Source organism: Rousettus aegyptiacus, unplaced genomic scaffold (assembly GCF_014176215.1).
Source record: "Rousettus aegyptiacus isolate mRouAeg1 unplaced genomic scaffold, mRouAeg1.p scaffold_m13_p_3, whole genome shotgun sequence".
Taxonomy (NCBI): domain Eukaryota; kingdom Metazoa; phylum Chordata; class Mammalia; order Chiroptera; family Pteropodidae; genus Rousettus; species Rousettus aegyptiacus.
The window spans coordinates 153158815-153178129 of record NW_023416306.1 but is presented as its reverse complement, the minus strand read 5'-3'; the positions used below and the strand labels follow the sequence as shown (position 1 = coordinate 153178129).

Here is a 19315-nt window from a genome sequence, read left to right as displayed (position 1 = left end):
TTTTAGGTGTATTTTTCTGTTACTCTTGAGTACCTCTTTGGATTTGCAGTAATTCCTCCATACACCTCAGCTTTAAAGTATAGTAAATTATTTGTGATGAAGTAGGGAAAAAATATTGTCCATAATTTACTCCAGGTAGATCAATTTTTTGTGAGCTAGCAAAAGTTTATTATATTTTATATATAAATAAGATATGTATATGAAAGTAATAATTTTATACCTTCGGAAAGACCAATTAGAATTCTGTAAGCCCAGCATTCTTCTGTAGCTTCTCTGTTTGGGAAATTGGTATTGGAGTTATTCCTACCAGTCTTCTCCCTTTCCCTCCATTCTTAAAATACCCTTCCCAATTTCAGAACCCCCCAGGACTTGCTTTTTTGACCCATCACATCTATGCAAAACTCTACCCCAGCAAATAAAGGCCATTTCTCTCCTATTGCTTGCAGTTGAACATTTTTCATAAAGCTTCCTTCTAAGAGTCAACCTAAAGTGCTTCATGCATTCACTGGCTGGCCCCTTATTTACCCTCTACCTCCATTCTCCAGAAAAACAGATAATTTGTCAGTGAACCTATGCAAAGTAGCGGTTCCCGACATTTAATCTCAACAAAGTCTTATTTCTCACTGATGTTTTACTTCTGGAGAACATAAATAATGAATAAATTCAGCAACTTAAAAATAAATTTAATCTCAAAAGTATATACTTGTTAGATGGTAGTATGTGTTTTACAAATTATTTATTCCATCTGCTGCAGTGGTGTCCCATATAACATGAGCCCCATATATAATAATAAACTTGTAGTACCACATTAAAAAAGTAAAGTTAATTTTAATAAGTTTGTCTAATATATCCAAATAGCATTTCAACATGTAGTCAATATAAAAATAAATGAAATATTTTACTTTTTTTTTTTATAGAAAGTTTTTGAAATCCAGTGTGCATTTTACAGCTACAGCACATCTGCATTGACTAGCCATAATTCAAGGGTTCAATAGCTGCATATAGTTAGTGGCTGCGATATTGGACAGTGAAGGTATAGACTTTGGTACTTTGGTCAGTTCTGTAATCTTTATAGTAACTCTGTGGCCCCTGGGGATCTGCCATTCACAAATGGGAACTTCTGCTATATAGCATTCTAACTATTCACTTGTTAAAATACAATATGAAATACTTGTTTTTGGTTAAAGATACTTTCAAATCAGTTATACCTTTAGAATATTGAGTATTTCTGGACTTACCGTGAATATTCAAAGGTCAGATATTTAGTTTCATTTATATCCAGTATAAAGAACTGAGCATGAGTGTTTCTGTTCTGTGTTCTCTAAGATGAACTTATATCTATGTTTTGAACTAGAACAATTGACAATATCATGCTAACCCACATTACAGAAAACTATCTAGTTCCTCATTGCAAAGATGCCAGAAATGAATTTATAAGCTTCGGATGAAACCTGTTCAGCTTCTCTGAATGAAAGTCAGTACTTCTCATTTCAAGTAATTGATTTTTCCATTCTTTTAACTCAAACTTTGAATATTGTTTAATATGCTGAGCTAAACTCTGGAGTAGACCTGAATAAATAAGCAATACGTATCCTTAAAGTGCCATCTAATTAACAGGAGGAAGTGGAATGGCCTGTATCTGAAATGATCTTCCTACTTTGTTTAGCGATTATTGACAGTATTTTAGATAATCTTTCAGGAAGCCTTCCCAGAAAGCTTGGCTGGGAAAGATGCTCCTCCTAAATGCCTTTCTAGAAACTTGTACTTTCCTTATAATAGCATATAATAATAGTACAACTTACACGCAGTTATCCTTTTAATTGCCTCATCTGTCATATGGACTATAAGTTCCATAAGAGTAGGAGCCGTGTTTATTTTGTTCTCCCTTGTAACCTAGCACCTGGCACAAGTTGGTACTCAGAGTTTGTTGAATGAACAAATTGAAAATTCAAAAATATCCGTACAATATAGAACTCTGGAATGAAACCAACAAAGTAAAATATAACAGTCTTGCATTTAGGTTTAAAAAGTGTCGTATACAAACAAGATAATTACCTGATACTCAGTCAACAAATCATTTTTAAGCCTATCGAGCATTTTTTGAGGTGCTGGTGATACAGAGCTGTGAACAAGAGTGCAAAATCCTCTCATAGAGCTTGTATTCTAATGAATGGAGATAGTCAAATAAAGTACACATGATAAACAAGACATCAATATTTTATAGATCAGCATTATGAAGAGTAGTATGATCTGGTGGGAGGGCTGTGTTACACTGGATGGGATTGGATGTGGAAAAGAGTTAAGTACAAAAATTGTATAAGCAGACCATCATGAAGGCTAGTATACTAATAAAATAGACATATTGGATCTAGATTGAAGGAGACAGAGTCCCCCTTGTACTCTCCTATTCAGACCTGATGTGGAATGTTATTCAGAGTGTAGGTTATCACGTTTTTCCCCCCACATCAGACAAATGGTATATCTCTTCACAGTTGCAATCATCATAGTATAGGATATCATACTTTAAAGGAATGTTGATGAACTATAAAGAGGTCAGAGGAATGTGAACTCATAGCCCTCACACCCCTTACCTCATTCTACCAATTCTCTTCCTCCTATTTGCTATCATCACCTAGTTAAAAACCAGAAAGTATCTTCTGGACTCAGATTTACTTCACCAACCATACCCCAACTGACCATAAAGTCTAAATGTTCCTTGGATGGATTTCGTAAATCTGGACACTGATAAGTACCTCAGTATCTCTTCTTAGAAAATAAATTGCCTCTTGACTGGTTTCCTTGACTCTAGTCTTTGACTTCCACATTGTCATAAGAGTTCTTTGTGAAATATAACTGTACTTAACTAAGGTGACTATATTGTTTATTGTCTGAGGTACGCATGTGAGCAAAAGAAGGCTCTATTAATTATGCTAGGGGAAGAAAGGGTGTAAATTAAGACTTCCCCCAGCAAATCAGGACCATCATGTCACACTAATGATACACTCCCGTGCTTAAAAATCAATAATTTTCCATTACCCACAGTAAAAGCCAAACTCTGTAAAACTATATTTGCGGTCCTGTCTTCTGCTACTCCACAGGCACCCTGTCCTCCAACCACATGACTTCTTAGCCCCAGCACATTCTGCTCTAGGAAAGTCCTCGAGCCAGATTGCTGGATTTTAGTCCCAGCACTCCTTATTGTGTAACATTGAGCAAGTTACTTAACCTCTTTGTATCTTAGTATTTTCTGTAGAATGGGAATAATAGGATTAAATGGAATGATACATGGAAAGAAAACATTTAGTACAATGCTAGGAACACAATACTATAAATGTTTGCCGTTATCGCCCTGATGTCGATCATATTCCCGGAATTTTACTGATTAAACAACAAACTTGGAGATGTGAAGTTGCCCAAAGTCACATAACTGATAGAACATGTTTTTCCACTGTATTGCAATTCTTTTAGTGACTTGAGGGCAGGGAGCATCTTATGGCAGATTCCCTACCCCGAATACAGTGGCACGTAGCGCTCAAAGAATGTTGCATGAGATCAGATGGTCAAAGCTTTGGAAAGACACACAGAAGGATAATGTTAAGTTGGGGGGAGGCGGGAGAAAGCCTCAGGAAAGTTGACTTAAAATATGTTTGGAGTCGAAAGAGGGAAGAAGCAAGAGTGGTTCTGGGAGAAATAATTGGGCGCACTGACTCAGAGATAACATAAGGTAAATATTTCCTCCAACTATAATACCTCTCTAAACAAAGAGCGCCATGCAACGTTGGAAGGGACTGCTGGCCCAATCACTGGCCCTGAGATAGGCCTGACACTAAAATGAGATTGGACGAACTCTGGACCTTGAAGCTATCTGGGGACTTGGCCAAGGATCCGGAAACTGGTCTACAAACTCGTAGGTGACCTCCTTGCCCCAGCCAGAGCCCTTCTGTACCAAGCAGTCCCTACCACGCACTCATCACTCCCTGCGCGAGGCCTCGCTCTTCCCGCGGATCTCGGGCGGGAGAAAGCCGTAGTCCTGAGAGTAAGAGGGCCAGCTTAGGCGGAGGAAACCCCGCCGGGCCGGAAGCACCCAGAACTGCTTCCGGGTCAGGGGTAAAGAGCCACCATGGAACCTCGCGGGGTTGCGGGGCTGACGGAGCCGCGGGCTGGCGTCTGAAACGAGAGGGGCGCAGCACGGCAAGCACCACCAGGGACACGCAGGCAGGTCCCGCGACCGCCGCCATGTCGGTGCTGGGCGAGTACGAGCGACACTGCGATTCCATCAACTCGGACTTTGGGAGCGAGTCCGGGGCTGGCGGCGACTCGGGCCCGGGGCCCAACACCGGTCCGGGACCGCGCGCTGGCGGAGCAGCGGAGCAGGAGGAGCTGCACTACATCCCCATCCGCGTCCTGGGCCGCGGCGCCTTCGGAGAGGCCACGCTGTACCGCCGCACCGAGGTAGCGGCCTCTGGCTCCCGCCGCCCCAGCCCCTCCGCTGCTCCGCTTTCCCGGTGTTTTGCGCCTGGTCCGCAATTAGTGCTTGGGCGCCTGCGGAGTGTATGTCTCAGGGTCCTCTCACCACTCTTCCAAGTCACCTGTGCAAGAAATTGGTTAGATCACTGCTTTTACTAACTGGTCGCTTTATTTAACCCGGGAAACTAAGCAAGTCATCGTTCCTTTTCTTAGCCTTAGTTTCCCCATCTATAGAATGGGGTTAGTAATAACTACCTTTAAAATAATTATTTTTCAATGCTGTTTTGAGACTCGACAAAGGTGCTTTGCAAACCATACGATTGTGAGGTGTTGCCCAAATCTACTTCCTCTCATGCTATATAGCTCTCCAAGGTCATGGTTGGGAGGACGAGAATAGCTTAAAATTTTCCACGTCAATGGCAATGCCGCTATCTTTGCCGTTGTCTTTAAGTTTACATGTGAACACTCAGAGATTTTTCTTGAAGATCATTAGGGAGATAGTCGTGTGTTGGTTTTCTCTCGTCGTTGTTTATCCAGCAGCGTTTATGCTTGAGAAATACTTTTTTTGGTATATTCTCAGCCATTAATTCTTAATTGGGGGGATCACAAGGACTCCTTTGAGAACCTAAAGTAAACATAATCCCAGCCACACACACATTTGCAAATGTATATGTCCTTTGAAGAGATTCATGTATCACTGACCCCTAAATTCAGAATGTATACAGGACTAAAACCCAAAAGTGGTGACTCTACTTCCAAAAACTAACCCCAAACTGATTTTGATCACTAAAGTCTTAAAATTTTAGCTTCAGAATAGCTAAGCATTTAATGAGAGCTTGCTGGGGTTACTGAAGGTGATTGATCCATTAGCAGTTCATCTAGAGTTGTGTGTGTTCCATACTAGCATCGTTTGAAGGCTGAAAGATGAGAGAAATGGCTGCAAGAAAATATCTTTAAGTGTTCTTTTTTATCCTAATGCCACGTTAATATATGATGTTAGACTTACTGTTGTATTCTGTTTTCTTATTTGTACTCATATGAGAAGAGATGAGCATTCGTATTCCTATCGTATAGTTAAATTAAAACAGTACTGTATATTTAAGTGATTTGCACACTTAAATTAGAAGTAAATCTTGGAGTTTTATATTTCCTTGCCTATTCCTTTCCATTATTGTTTTGAACTTGATTACTGAGATTATTTTAAGTTAAATTTGATTATACTTCCCCCAAACTGCATAACATTATCCATATCACCAAATATTTATTAGATTTGTGGATTTACAAAAGTTTAATTAGAGTGGCTCTTTTCCTCAAGGAGATTGTATTTCAATGAAAAGTCAAGTTGGCTCTGTTAATAAATAAATAACATTTAAGTTGTATGTGTATAGAAATGAAAAAGAATGGACTAATATTTCAGTGTATGAGCTCTGAAAATTAAGGGAATGATTGCATTGATGTACAGCAGAAGGTTCATCAGGACCTTCCAAAAAAAGTTCTAAGGACCTAGCAGAGCCATTCTAAAGGATAGGGAGAGTTATTTACGTGGACATGCTCCTGAGCTGGGGAGCAGTGTCAGTAAAGAATTAGAGATATTATAAAAGGGAGTGGATATTGGAAGCTGCAGGTAAGGTTTCGTGAATAGAGAAAGACATGATGCATAAAACTGACAGGAGATACATGTTGCAAAATGAGGCAGCATGAGTTAGGTAAACCCAAAGTCCTTTGGCGTAACTTACTCTTATCCAGAAAGGGTAAACGAAAATCACCAGAGAAATCTAATTTTATAAAATTAGAGGCAAGTTTAATATTTTCATTTTACAAGCAACTGTGGTCAGCTATAGGGAACCACTCTCCAGTTCTTTATTTCTCCAAAAGCCCTACTTCAATTTTCATCATGACTAGCAGTCTGTCATAATGTCCTTTAACAGACTCTTTGAGATCTCCCATCCCGAATTTTTACCTGGAATCGACATCATGCAAATTAAGTGTAGCAACAATATAATAGCATTTTAATATCCTGTGGTAAAATATGATGCTCAATTGTATGTAGAAGCTTTAAAGTCTGTTCAAATTTTGTTTAAGGGAAAAAATAAAAGCAGTCAGTCTCTGCCCATCTAGGAAGTTTTCTTTCTAGATTTACAGATCAAGTATGGATTCATTTGGTGCCAAGCAAGAGGAAAAAGCACGATACCTCTATTGCTGTGTTGTAGGATGACTCATTGGTTGTGTGGAAGGAAGTTGATTTGACCCGACTGTCTGAGAAGGAACGTCGTGATGCCTTGAATGAGATTGTTATTCTGGCACTGCTGCAGCATGACAACATTATCGCCTACTACAATCACTTCATGGACAATACCACCCTGCTGATTGAGCTAGAGTATTGTAATGGTAAGGCTGAATTCAGTGCAACTTCCTCTGGCAAGACTTTCTCATGCTCATACTTATCTTAAGGGAGAGAAAAAAAAGAAAAGATGTACAGTGATGAAAAACTTTAAATGGATATCTTAAGTTTAGGAGAAATAGTTCAAGCTCCAGAGAGTTTTGAAGTTATGTACAAAATAAAGGGAGGGATTTTCTCATACTCCCCTTGTGATTATAGTTCCGTCTTCAAATTACTTGTTCACTTGGATTTTACATTCATTTTTCAAGGCTTTTTTTCCTCATGAAGTCACATGAGTTAAGCATTAGAGACATGGGTGGCTTGATATAAAATTTAATGAAATCTTATAGGTAATATCGATTTATGTTGACTTCAGCCAAAGCAATCCTATTGAAAAGTGGTCCAAAGATCATAACTGAATGAAAATGAAAACATAGTAAAGCATGGTCTTATTTATCTGGTCTCTGATTTCTTTAGACCATTTTACTTGTAAAATAGCAGTATGGCTTAGCTGTTAAAAGAATAGACTCTGAAGCCACATCCCAAGCTTCATGACTTTTTAGTTCTATAACCTTGCACAGAAACATCAACTTTTTTTGTCTTTTAGCTTCCTCATTTTAATATGAGTTTGTTGATAACAGTACCTATCTCTTGGGGTTATTGTATTAAATGATTATAAAGCCCCTGACATAGTATTTGGCATGTAGCAAATGTTTGATACATACTGTTTTAGCTGTTATCTTACTGCATAAGAGAACCTCCATTTTCTCTGCAGATAGTGGTATGTTACCTATTTTGAGTTGCATGCTAGAGAGGTTCCAGCATATTCTTCACTTAAGTCTGTAGGAAAAAGCTCCTAGACTCTATCTTTTCTTCTCTAGACTCTTGTATATCATTCTCCCTGGTTCTGATCAACCCTAAATGTACAAGATTACAGTAGATTTTTGAAGTAGCAGAAGCCTCAAGTAGTTAACTTCCTTTGTGGTTAGGAGAATCTAGAACAAATGGTACATTTATTGAAATTCTGAGTTACTAAATTACAGGGGAAAAGAAGTTGTGAAACTTAGCTGAGCTAAAGTGTAAGTTACAGTTGCAGGTAAATAAAATAAACCATGATCATTTTCAGTCTATATTACTTGATACAGGAAAGAGAAACAAATTCAGACTTTAAATTAGTAAAGGGAGTAAGGATTGTAAACAATCTAAGTGTCCCTTAAATGTCAGGAAACCTTTTCAGTGTTAAGTGTTAAGAAAAAGTTGTCAGTTATAGAAACCTGTATATACTAAACATTGCATCATAAGTGTAACCCAAATGTTCTACTAGGCACACTGAGAGTTGTTATAAAAATATTGCAGATTCCTTTAAAAGTTCTATTAAAAAATCATCTGAATTTGAAAACGTTCAAGGTAATTTCACTAATTGAGGTACTGTAGGAATGGTTTTTGCTCTCATCTTTTCAAAAATGTCATACTTCCTGTTTTTGTATTGAGCTTCTTCTATTTGGAGAATCTTTGAAGATTATTTCTGGTATAGTCCTTAAGAGTGCGAAGAGTTTTTTACCCATGTGAAGAGCCAAGAGAGAAGAAGGGATTTTCTTTGGAGAGGAGGCAGAATCCTTCATTTCCTTGTGTAATCTGTTAAAACCTTAGTAGATACTGGAGCCAAGCTTTGATCTCTATTTAGCAATTCAAACTTGTCTCTTGTTTAATTTCAGGAGGGAACCTGTATGACAAAATCCTTCGTCAGAAGGACAAGTTGTTTGAGGAAGAGGTAATTTATGTTTCTATGATCGGAAGCTAGAATTATAATGTGTTGCATTCTGGTTCTGTATTAACTCTTCCAACAATGAAGAGTGTTTTTTTCCTTTTGTTCAGACTCCTTCCAGGCTCTGGTTGATATTCATGAGAAAGGAAACCTCTAACAAGGAAGCTGTCTATAGCTGCTTCCTAAACGGTTTACCTCCACATCATGATTCTCTATGGGCTTTCTTTCCTGGTTCTATTACTGCATACTGGTATGCCCAGTTTTCTATATGTTTGCATTCTTCCTGGATTTCCTTCCACAAGTTTGCTTCACAATACCGTATTTTGTAATGACATTGGAACTATTTTATGATGACCTGCTTTTTCTTTTTACCTCTGCCACTTTTCTTTGCCTACTCAACCTATAAGCAAGAGATGTCAAGTCGTCCTCTGGATGCAGCTTACTTTGTTTTGTTTGAGTGTGTGTGTGTATTTAAATAGAATTTTAGAAAATTTGTTTCCAATCCAAATATAATTTATTTTTTTCTCTGCAGATGGTGGTATGGTACCTATTTCAGATTGTTTCAGCAGTGAGCTGTATCCATAAAGCTGGAATCCTTCATAGGTAATGAGTGAAAGACTGGGATGAGTTTCTTCCCACCAGGCCAACCCCCACCTTGGGTACCTCCCATTAGCACTGTTATTTACTTGATTAAGCAGTCAAGGTTTTTACATTGATATATTTTAGAAAAGAAAGAATGAATAATGAGGAGTGTTATCTTTATTTCCTCAAGTTAAACCGTGTTTGTGATTTAGGAAGAATTTCCTCAGTAACTAAGTATTGCTCAGTCATTTCTTTAAGAGATATTTTAGAGTTAATTTCATTAATTCATCAGTAAAGTTAGAGGACACTATGAGAAGTGATATTAGATTGCTCAGAACTCACAGTAAATGTTTCTGTAAGCAATACTCAATTCACAAGTGTTTTTCACTTTAATTCTTTTAAATAAAAGCCTATTTATTTTGCATAATTAATTATATAATTTTACTTGATCTTTGGGTAGAAAAACAGCTCTCTATAAATTTCTAGTTATAGGAAAGAATTATTATGAACATTTCTGCATAATTATACCCTTCTTGACCATTGCTAGTGATTAATGTTAATACACCAATTTTTTTTGTTGGTTTATTAATCGTTAGCATATATTTCTTGATAGCTGTTAAGTGGCTACTGTTGCATTTTATTATCTCTTCAAAAGTTACAAGGAATATTGTTCAGATTTTTTCACATCTTTCACTAAAGAAGCCAAAATGTGAACCAGGCAGTTTGTTTTACGTATGGTCAATTCATATTCAGAAAAATAGCCAGTGAATTTATTCAGGTAATCTACACAATCTAATAATCATGTTGCTGCTGAGACATGTAGCCTCTTCTCTTGCCTTAACAAATTTTAAACTTTGACACCAACTGTTGAAATTCCTTGATGTCTCTTAGTTCAAGGCATGAGTGGTCATTGAAGAGGCAATGCACCTTATAGGAATTAGGATTACCTGTGGCACCATTGTTTTATCTACCCTCTCAACTTTTCCTAATGGCTTCATTGGTATGGGGGGCATACCTGTGCTCTGAAGCCTTGGAGGATAAAGTTAATTCTCTGCCTCCACTCTCCCAAGATCCCTTTTCAATATTAAAGTGCATGTGAAAGTGATGACCATTCTTTGGGATCCAATAACAGTCTAAGCAGTGGTGACACACTCATTTTTATTCTCTGCTAATCCTGGGTGCAGTGGGGGGTGAGATAAAATAATTGGCTATATGGGCTTACTCTGCAGCATCTTTTTTTTTCCAGAGATATAAAGACATTAAATATTTTTCTGACCAAGGCAAACCTGATAAAACTTGGAGATTATGGCCTAGCAAAGAAACTTAATTCTGAGTATTCCATGGCTGAGACAGTAAGTATGTGTTGCCCTTGTCTTTTTTTATTTCCTTTTCCTTTCCAGTACCATGAGATATAACTATACTCTCTAAATCTTGCACCCTTTCTCAATATTCTTGCAAGTTCTCCATACTTACAAAGCAAGTTGCCAGGAGCTTTTTTCCTTGGGCTCAGTAACAGTCCTTTATATGCTCAGGTGTTCATTTACAAGTCATCGTCCACATTACAGCTCTGAGCTCATAACCCTTTCTAGCACTGATTAGAGACTTTTCTAAAAGCAATATAATGCTTTATTTTTTTCTCCAGCCTAGGATCTTTAGTTGATTTCACTTTATCTCTTATTTAATGTTTGAGCATGAGATATTAGACATCTCTTTCTCTGTTTTCTTCAAATTTTTCTGGTGCAGAAGCCCTGTATTACAAATAAAGGCCAATGCCCAGCGAATTATCTGGTCTTTAATGTCATACACAGTCTGAACTGTGGAGGTCCTTTCTCACCTGATCATAAGAAACCTGTTGATAAACAGGAGACATAAGTTAATCTTTAAAGACAGTGATTTAATCCTTTTAGGAATTATAAAACCCAGTTATTATTCTTATGGTTTCACAATTCTCTGTCCTTAAAAGAACTTTAAAATATAAGTTAATAAAATTAATTTTGTTCTGACGATGTTTTCTGATAATGTCGAGCTCCCGTAGAATCAGTCTGGTCTTTTTACAGATTTTTCTCATGAAGAATAATCTGACAAAACCAAGATTTGACTTTTCTGAGCCAGTTAAATGTAAAGATAGAGTGATGTGAAAATTTATAAATGCCATGTAAGCCATCTGAAAATTTCTTCACTGATTAAAGATAGCTGTCAGTTTTATTAGAACTTCTAGGGCACTCATTATCTCTCATCTAGGGAGAGAGATGACCTCCATTCAGGACATTTTTATTTCTAAACCCATTCTTGAAGAAATATTTTTCAAACTTGAAAGAAATTCATTAGCTGTGTTAGTATTACAAATGTTAAATTGAGCCATTTAAAAAGTTTCATTACTATGCATTTCAGTTAGAACTTTTATTCAGTTACTCTTTTCCACACTTTCAGTTTTTGGTTTTTGCCCTTGGTGAACTTTTACTAAGTATGTCTTTGTATGAAGTCTTCAGTGGGCCTTAAATGCCTGCAGCTTCTGTGATGCAGGAATCAGAGCCGTTGCAGCTCCCAGATTACCACAGTGCCTTTGCCACAGAGATTGTCCCTTTATAATTTGCCCAAGAAAGTTGATATGAATGAGATTCCTTCCCATAGTGTCATCATCTTATAACAACCATTATGGAATATGCTGATGAAAGTTTTATGGTTGTTATCACTAGTTCCTGGGAAATTTAATTAAGTTGTTGAACTAGTTATGTGGTTACCTCAGAAAAGAAGTTTTTCTTTGATTGTTTTCTTTGTTTTACAGCTCGTGGGAACTCCATATTACATGTCTCCAGAGCTCTGCCAAGGAGTAAAATACAATTTCAAGTCTGATATCTGGGCAGTAGGCTGTGTCATTTTTGAACTGCTTACACTAAAGAGAACATTCGATGCTACAGTAAGTTGATGTGTTATCCCTACATTTTCTTTGTAATGATACAACTTGATTGAGAAAATCAGTTTCGTTTATTCCTGAGCTTCTGATTTATTGAACAGAAATCAACTGTAGGAAAGAATAACAACTAGTATTCAGGCTTTAGCTTAATAGCATATTGTTAAAATTCTATAGATGAGACTTCTGTTGAACTTGAATTTCCCATTGAAATAATCATAATCAAGTAGTTTGAACACTGTACTTGAATTTGTTAACTATAGTTTTAAAACCAGCTCTAGGATCAACTATGTGATGCTACAGTTTGGATAAGCCATTTCATTTCTTATGCTTTAGCTGTGTCATTTTTTTAAAAAAAGCTAAGGCAAATTATGAAATACTCATTAAAATGTTTTGATCTTTTCATAAAAAATTACTCTTATTAAAGATTGTTATTGTTTTGTGGATGACAAATCTCTTTAAGTCTTTTTTCTTTTGAAGTAAAGCCCAGTGTAAAGCCGTTCTTCTCAAACTTTCATACACATTGGAAATCACCTGGGCATCTTATTAAAATACAGGCTCTGTTTTAGTAAGTCTGGAGTGGGGCTAATACCTTCCAGATGATGTTGATGCTACTAGACCATGCCATAATTTGAGTAATAAATGGATTCACATCCAATCTCCTTTATAAACCAGATGTGAGAACTTAGGCAAATCTCTTTATCTCTTTGATCATCTATTATCTGTAAAAATGAAAAAATATATATCCCTTTCACAGGCTCTGATAATGTGTATAAAAATGCAAATGTAAGATAGTACAAATTTATTGGCTTTTTATGAGACCTATTTGTTTTTCTGAAGCCTCAAGTTTATTCAGGTGTATCATCTAAGTCTCCTAAATATTATAGTGGAAGGAAAGTGAGTTTTGGAGTCAAACAGACTTTCATTGGAATTATGGCTCCATTTTTTACTATCTGCGTCGTTATGGGCGAGTTACTTTACATCTCTGAATTAGTAATGATAATAACCTCCTTGTGCGGTGTTCACAATGGTTAAAAAAATCAAATACATAACATGCCTGCCTAGTACATAGTGGTCTCTGACTAAAGGTTATGATAGTATTATTATAATATTATATTATTATTCATTATATTGTCTGTTAGAGCAGAGTATCAACTATATAATCTTTATTAGGAGATATAAATTAGAAGGTAAATTAGTTGACAAAAGAGGTTCTTAGAGCCAAGAAGCATGGCTAACCTTGCTTTCCTTTTTCTTGGGATTCAGTTGAAGGGTCCGATTATAATATACTCTGAGTATTATGCTATTAGCCACATAGTCATATTTCCATATTGGCCAGTTGGCTTCATTCCTTCTGATAGCAGCATTGCATCTTTAACCATTTCTTGCTGATGCATACTAATAATTATAAAAAGAAGTCAGACCTAATGCAGAACTGTTGCCACTTCTTTAAATAATAGTCATAGGCATTTTAGAGCCCCTACTATGGTAGATTATAATGTCATCTTTACAAAACCAAGAACAATGCAATCATCATTTTCTCATAGAATCCACTCAACCTGTGTGTGAAGATTGTGCAAGGAATCCGGGCCATGGAAGTTGATTCTAGCCAGTACTCTTTGGAACTGATCCAAATGGTCCATTCATGCCTTGACCAAGTAAGTGTGACTTACATATTGATTTCAGTTTAGTGTTTTCCCTTCTAGCTTTAGTGTTGGGGTATGATATAGGTGAACCTGCACAAAACCACATCCACTTCCCCAGGTAGGAAGTATTTGTGGTTGTACCCAGAAGAATAGGCATTGACAATCAATGATAGTTATATGCTTCAGCCAACAAATTCTTATTTTTTTCTGCTTTGTTCTTTATTAATTTCTGAAATGATTTTACTATCTAGATTGTGCTCCCTTTTTATGATCAAGATTAATTGTTGTAACTTGATTTTATACAAGTATAGTCAGAGATAATTTAGAGTTCTTAATGTACAGTAAATATATAGTTCTACTATCTCACAGTTTGCCTTGCAGTGTAGCTCTAGGTCATTATTATTCAAAGTCTGGCCTATGAACCACAAGCATTAGAATAGCCAGGAAATGGGGTGGGGGAGGGTAGGTTTACAAGTAAAAAAATGAAGATCTCTGTAGATAAAACCCAGAAATCTTTATAACATGCTTATTATGTCATTCATATATATATATATTTGAGAGCCGCTGCCCTAACTGAACAAGTGAGGGAGGAGCATTTTCATTTACGTCCAAGTGTTGATGATGATGAGATAAGCATGAAGCATGGAATGAGACATAAGAAATTATGTTTTTTGAAACGAAAGGATGATATACAGTGGTCTTTGAATAATTATCCAACAGCCTTCTAGAGAAGTAAAATGCCTCTTTAGATTCCATTTTGCCCATTCCCTTTAAATTAAAACTAGCCCCATTTGAACTTCTTAGGATCCTGAGCAGAGACCCACTGCAGATGAACTGCTAGATCGACCCCTTCTCAGGAAACGCAGGAGGTAAAATACAAAGATGTCACTCTGTTGGCTTTCTGTAGGTGGTTGACTGTTAGAGGCCCAGCCAGAGTACCACAGGGAGGGTGGTATTTCCTGGCTTGACCGCTCTCGTGCTATTTTCCACCAGCATCTCTGCTTTCATCGTTTGGTGGTAGCTCCTGACTTTCACCTCCTTAGCCTATGCTATTTTGTTCCAAATGTATACTAATGAGGCTGTAGAGTCCAGTGCTCCCCACATCTGTGAGTTTTAATCCCAAGTCGGGGCATTAGAATGAGGTAATTAAGAGGAGGGCTTTCGACTCGGACATTTTTAGGTTTGTATCTGGGTTCTGTCATTATCATTGTTAAGTTATTTAACATCTCTGTTTCTTAGTTTTCTCCTCTATGAAGTGAGGTGGGGTGAGGATTAAAGGAGGTCATGATGAAGGGCTCAGCCCAGGGCCTGGCACAAAGTGCTCAACAGTTGTTGGATAGTAGTGTTGATTTGGAGCAGGCCTTTGTTTTTAGTGCATTCCTTTAGATTGTTGGTTAGAGTTGGTTAGGGATCTTCTTCAGATATCTTTTGCCCATTTCTCAAAGTTGAGCTTGATTGATTCCTGACGTATTTTCTGAGATTTATTCTGTTAGCGGGCTTTAGAGATAAGGAGTAGCCCTTTATCTCTCACTTTCTAGAGAGGCTTCTTAAAAGAAGCCTTACTTAAAACAAGAGGTGTTCTTTATCCTTCTTAAATGTTCTAGTCTGTGTTTCATCCTATTACATTGTTTTTGCCTTACTTCCCTTCTTCCTCCCCTACCAGTTCTTTGTTTCTATATCTTCCCAATATTCAAACATTTACTATGCTCTTTTTTAAGTCTTGCCCTTTAGATACATTAAGCATATACATAATTCCACAATCTTTTCTGTTTGGTTAGTACCTTTATTCTGTTGTGTCATTTAATTAATCTTTTCTGGTTTTTTACCAGAACAATGTTTTAGTGCCTAGAATTATGTGTGATACTCCAAATACAGCACTGTGACCTTCCATTTATGTTCTTTGTATATTCAGGCAATATCACCCTTTGTGGATCAGTAGGCATATTTACATTTTTTATCTGACTTATTTTCCAACACTATGATCACTATTTTAACCTCTTATTTAAATATTTTTGTTGATAATTTTTAATTGCAGTTTTTATTGAGATAATTGTAGATTTACACACAGTACTTTATTGGAACTTTGTACTTCGAGTTTTCCAGATAAAGCAGACACAACAAGTTGTGGAAAATATTCAGAAAACACCAACTCCTATTAAATAGATTAGCAGTTCTAGACCTGGGCTTTCAAGAGCAGCATCTCAGGAGCTTTCAAAAAATAATGATGCCTAAGCACTGCTCTAGGAATTGAGCTATAATTGATTTAACCCTAGGCCAGAGCATGGGGAGTAAGTAGAGGGAAGGAAGGCTAGAAAGGTAGCTAACGAATCTTGAGTGCCAGACAAAGGAATTTGTGCTTAATTCAAAAAATAGTACAGAAGTATTGGATGTTTATGAGAGGGCAGTTCATATGATGAGAAGAGTGCCTAAGAGTTATTTAGCAATACTAATATCAGTGTTAAATCAGTATAGGACTGATTAAAGTGGATTGGACGTGTGGTGAGACCAATTAGGAGGTGCTGCCATAGTCCAGGTGGGAAGTAAAGCTGCCCTGAACTAAGGCAGTGAGACTGGAAAGGAGAGGTGAGTATGAAGGGCATCGTATAGGTAGAATCTCTAGAACTTAGATATTGAAAAAAGGAAGAGAAATGAGTCAGAAATGCCTGAGGTTTTAGGCCTAGATAACTGGGATAATGTGGGCTGGCAGTTATAGAAATAAGGGAGAGTCAGAAAGAAAAGCTGTATGGGGGAAAGATAATGAGCTGAGATTTAGAGATGTTGAGTTTGGGGACTCAGAGGGCAGACTAGGTGGAGATGATAGCAAATACTTAAAAATGTGCCTCACAAGTCCTCAAAGCTCTCTGTTCCAGCTTGGAACATTTCTCAGAGATAGAAAACAAATGGGACAAACTGCTGGCCTCTTTATATTTAGTGAATTGTCTAAAGCCAGGCCTATGTAGCTGTTCAAGTTGTACCGAGGTACTTTCCTAAAAGTATTGTAATGTTGTAGGAGGCATATTGTTTATAGAGGATTAAATCTGTGAATTGCATTAAAGAGACACTGGTGCAATGTAGGAACCTATTATTTTGCTCATATATCTTTGCCTTTCTTTTGGTAGAGAGATGGAGGAAAAAGTCACACTGCTTAATGCACCTACAAAGAGACCAAGGTAATGCTCAAGAGACTCTTGAAAAGTGATGTATATTAAATTACCACCAAGGGATCTTTCTTTGTTGGGTCTGTGCATTGTTTGATCACAGTAATTAGCCTTTGGCATCCTTTCAGAAGCCAACATCTGCTTAAATGTCAGATAGTCATTTCTGAGAAAAAGAAAGCTATAATTTCACCCTCCTGCTAAAGTGGACATTATTATCATGATGAATGTTGACAAGTTGAAAAGTGTAGGTGTTATGGATCAGACTGGAATCCTTTCTGGCCGAGCTGTGCTGAAGCCCTGAGGCAGGAAAAGCCTGCTGTGATAGAGGGTTGAAATAAGTTGTTGAGAAAGAACATACTTTCTCATACCATAATTGGCAGTTCTTCTAGGGAGCAGACTGGAAGCATTTTTCTATGGTACAGTTTTTATGTTAAATGTGCCTTTGTTCTGGGGGGTTGTTGGCAGGTCAAGCACTGTGACTGAAGCACCCATTGCTGTGGTAACATCACGAACCAGTGAAGTCTATGTTTGGGGTGGTGGAAAATCCACTCCCCAAAAACTGGATGTCATCAAGAGTGGCTGTAGTGCCCGGCAAGTGTGTGCAGGGAATACCCACTTTGCTGTGGTCACAGTGGAGAAGGAACTGTACACCTGGGTGGTAAGTGAAAGCTAAATAAGTACTTTAGAACAGTGGCGTAAGTGTAGTTATTTACAGGCCCAGGATGTCTTAAGTATTTTGTTAGTTGAACATGTGCTGCGGGAGTGGCAGCACGGGCTAATGGAATGTAAGCTCTTTCAAGAGCAGTGATTTTGTCTGTTTAGAATTCACTGATGTATGCCCAAAGCCTGATACATATTAGGACTATCATAAATGTTTTTTCAATGAATGAATGAATAAGAGAGGGAAAGAATTAAAAAGGCCTTGGATTTAGACTCTCTCATTTACAGTTTATTTCAGAAGGTTGCTTAACCACTTTGTTTTATTACCATGAGGTTCAGAGCAACCAGTATCTATGAAATACCTTTGTAAACAAATGAAGCACTCTGGCATGTCAGGAAAATTCCAAGATTTCATCAGTGATTGAAGATGACTAGGTATATCTTGAGTAGGATTTTCCTGTGTTTCCTTCTAGATTCTACCCTCTCACCTTCTTGAACAGATTGCTTGTATTTGCTGTCCATTTCTTTATCTCCCACTCGTTTCTCATTCACCTACAATGCAGCTTACATCCCTGCCATTCGGTTGAAACTACTGTTGACAAAATGACCTATACATGGTGAAAATAAATCAGATACTTTTTATAAAGAAGTCCTTTTTATAAGCAAGTCTTTATATTCCTTGATCTCCTAGAAGCATTGATACAGTTGACCACTCCCTCCTTCTGGAAGCTTTGTCTTCCCTTGGCTTCCATGAGAACATGTTCTCTTGGCTTTTCTCCCATTTCTTTGGCTGTGCCTTCTCAGGCTCGTTTCCTTTACCCAACCTTGTCTTAGGCCCTTGGTTCTCTCTCTGCCTCCTCTTCCTGAGGGAGCTCATTTTCCCCAGTAATTTTGAATAACTTCTCTGTGAGGACAGGCTTTATCCCCAGGGTGTGATAGAGCAGACAGGTTCAACTATTGATGATTGAAAAAGTGAATGAATGATTTGGCCTCTATTGTAGAGTATTAACTTGTTATTTCCTAAAACACTACTGCTTAAAGAACTAGCCTTGGGTGCTTTGCCAGAGGTAAAGTTAAAAGGTGGAGGTAGAGAAATTAGTGCCTTAAAAAAAAAGTTTATATAAGGACTTACAGTTGAGTTTTTAAATGAAAAGAATCACTTATCTTTATAAAATTGTTGAAAAATCACTTAGGATTATTCTCAGTGCCGTATAGCAGCCTCTTTGATGTAGCCAGATTCTTTATAAATGTTCCTGATTTCAAGGAAACTGACAATAATTTGTAAACTTCTAGTAAGGATTTACAAGAGGCTATATTCCTACAGAAAATAAATTAGACTATATAAAGAATTTTTTTTCACCATTACCTATAATTAAATATATAGTACACCTTAGACTTGAAGGAGAAAGACAAAATTGAGAATGTATTCTTATTTTAAGGCATGGTGGATATCAATCTGGATATTTTTCAAATCTTTACCTTACTAAGAAGTAATATTGAAAATTAGCTTTTGGCATGAGAAGTTAAAACTTCACAAGACCTCTTTATTTCACAGAACATGCAAGGGGGCACTAAACTCCATGGTCAGCTGGGCCACGGAGACAAAGCCTCCTACCGACAGCCAAAGCATGTGGAAAAGTTGCAAGGCAAAGCTATCCGCCAGGTGTCATGTGGTGATGATTTTACTGTCTGTGTGACAGGTAAGCCATCAGCAGAAAACACCCAAGTATACTTAATACTGTGCAG

The 19315-nt window shown here is 37.3% G+C and overlaps 1 protein-coding gene across 1 annotated transcript in view; it reads left to right on the top strand.

Moving 5' to 3' along the window:
• Window positions 1-4090: 4090 nt before the first annotated feature.
• NEK9 (NIMA related kinase 9) overlaps window positions 4091-19315 on the top strand; it is a 33360-nt gene continuing 18135 nt past the window's right edge. The window contains exons 1-11 of the mRNA XM_016122572.2: window positions 4091-4452; window positions 6678-6855; window positions 8563-8618; window positions 9145-9215; window positions 10441-10546; window positions 11980-12111; window positions 13653-13763; window positions 14556-14620; window positions 16871-16921; window positions 17375-17567; window positions 19125-19269. Coding sequence (XP_015978058.2) covers window positions 4237-4452; window positions 6678-6855; window positions 8563-8618; window positions 9145-9215; window positions 10441-10546; window positions 11980-12111; window positions 13653-13763; window positions 14556-14620; window positions 16871-16921; window positions 17375-17567; window positions 19125-19269 — 1324 coding nt within the window. The 5' untranslated portion in view covers window positions 4091-4236. The remainder of the gene's footprint in view (window positions 4453-6677; window positions 6856-8562; window positions 8619-9144; window positions 9216-10440; window positions 10547-11979; window positions 12112-13652; window positions 13764-14555; window positions 14621-16870; window positions 16922-17374; window positions 17568-19124; window positions 19270-19315) is intronic.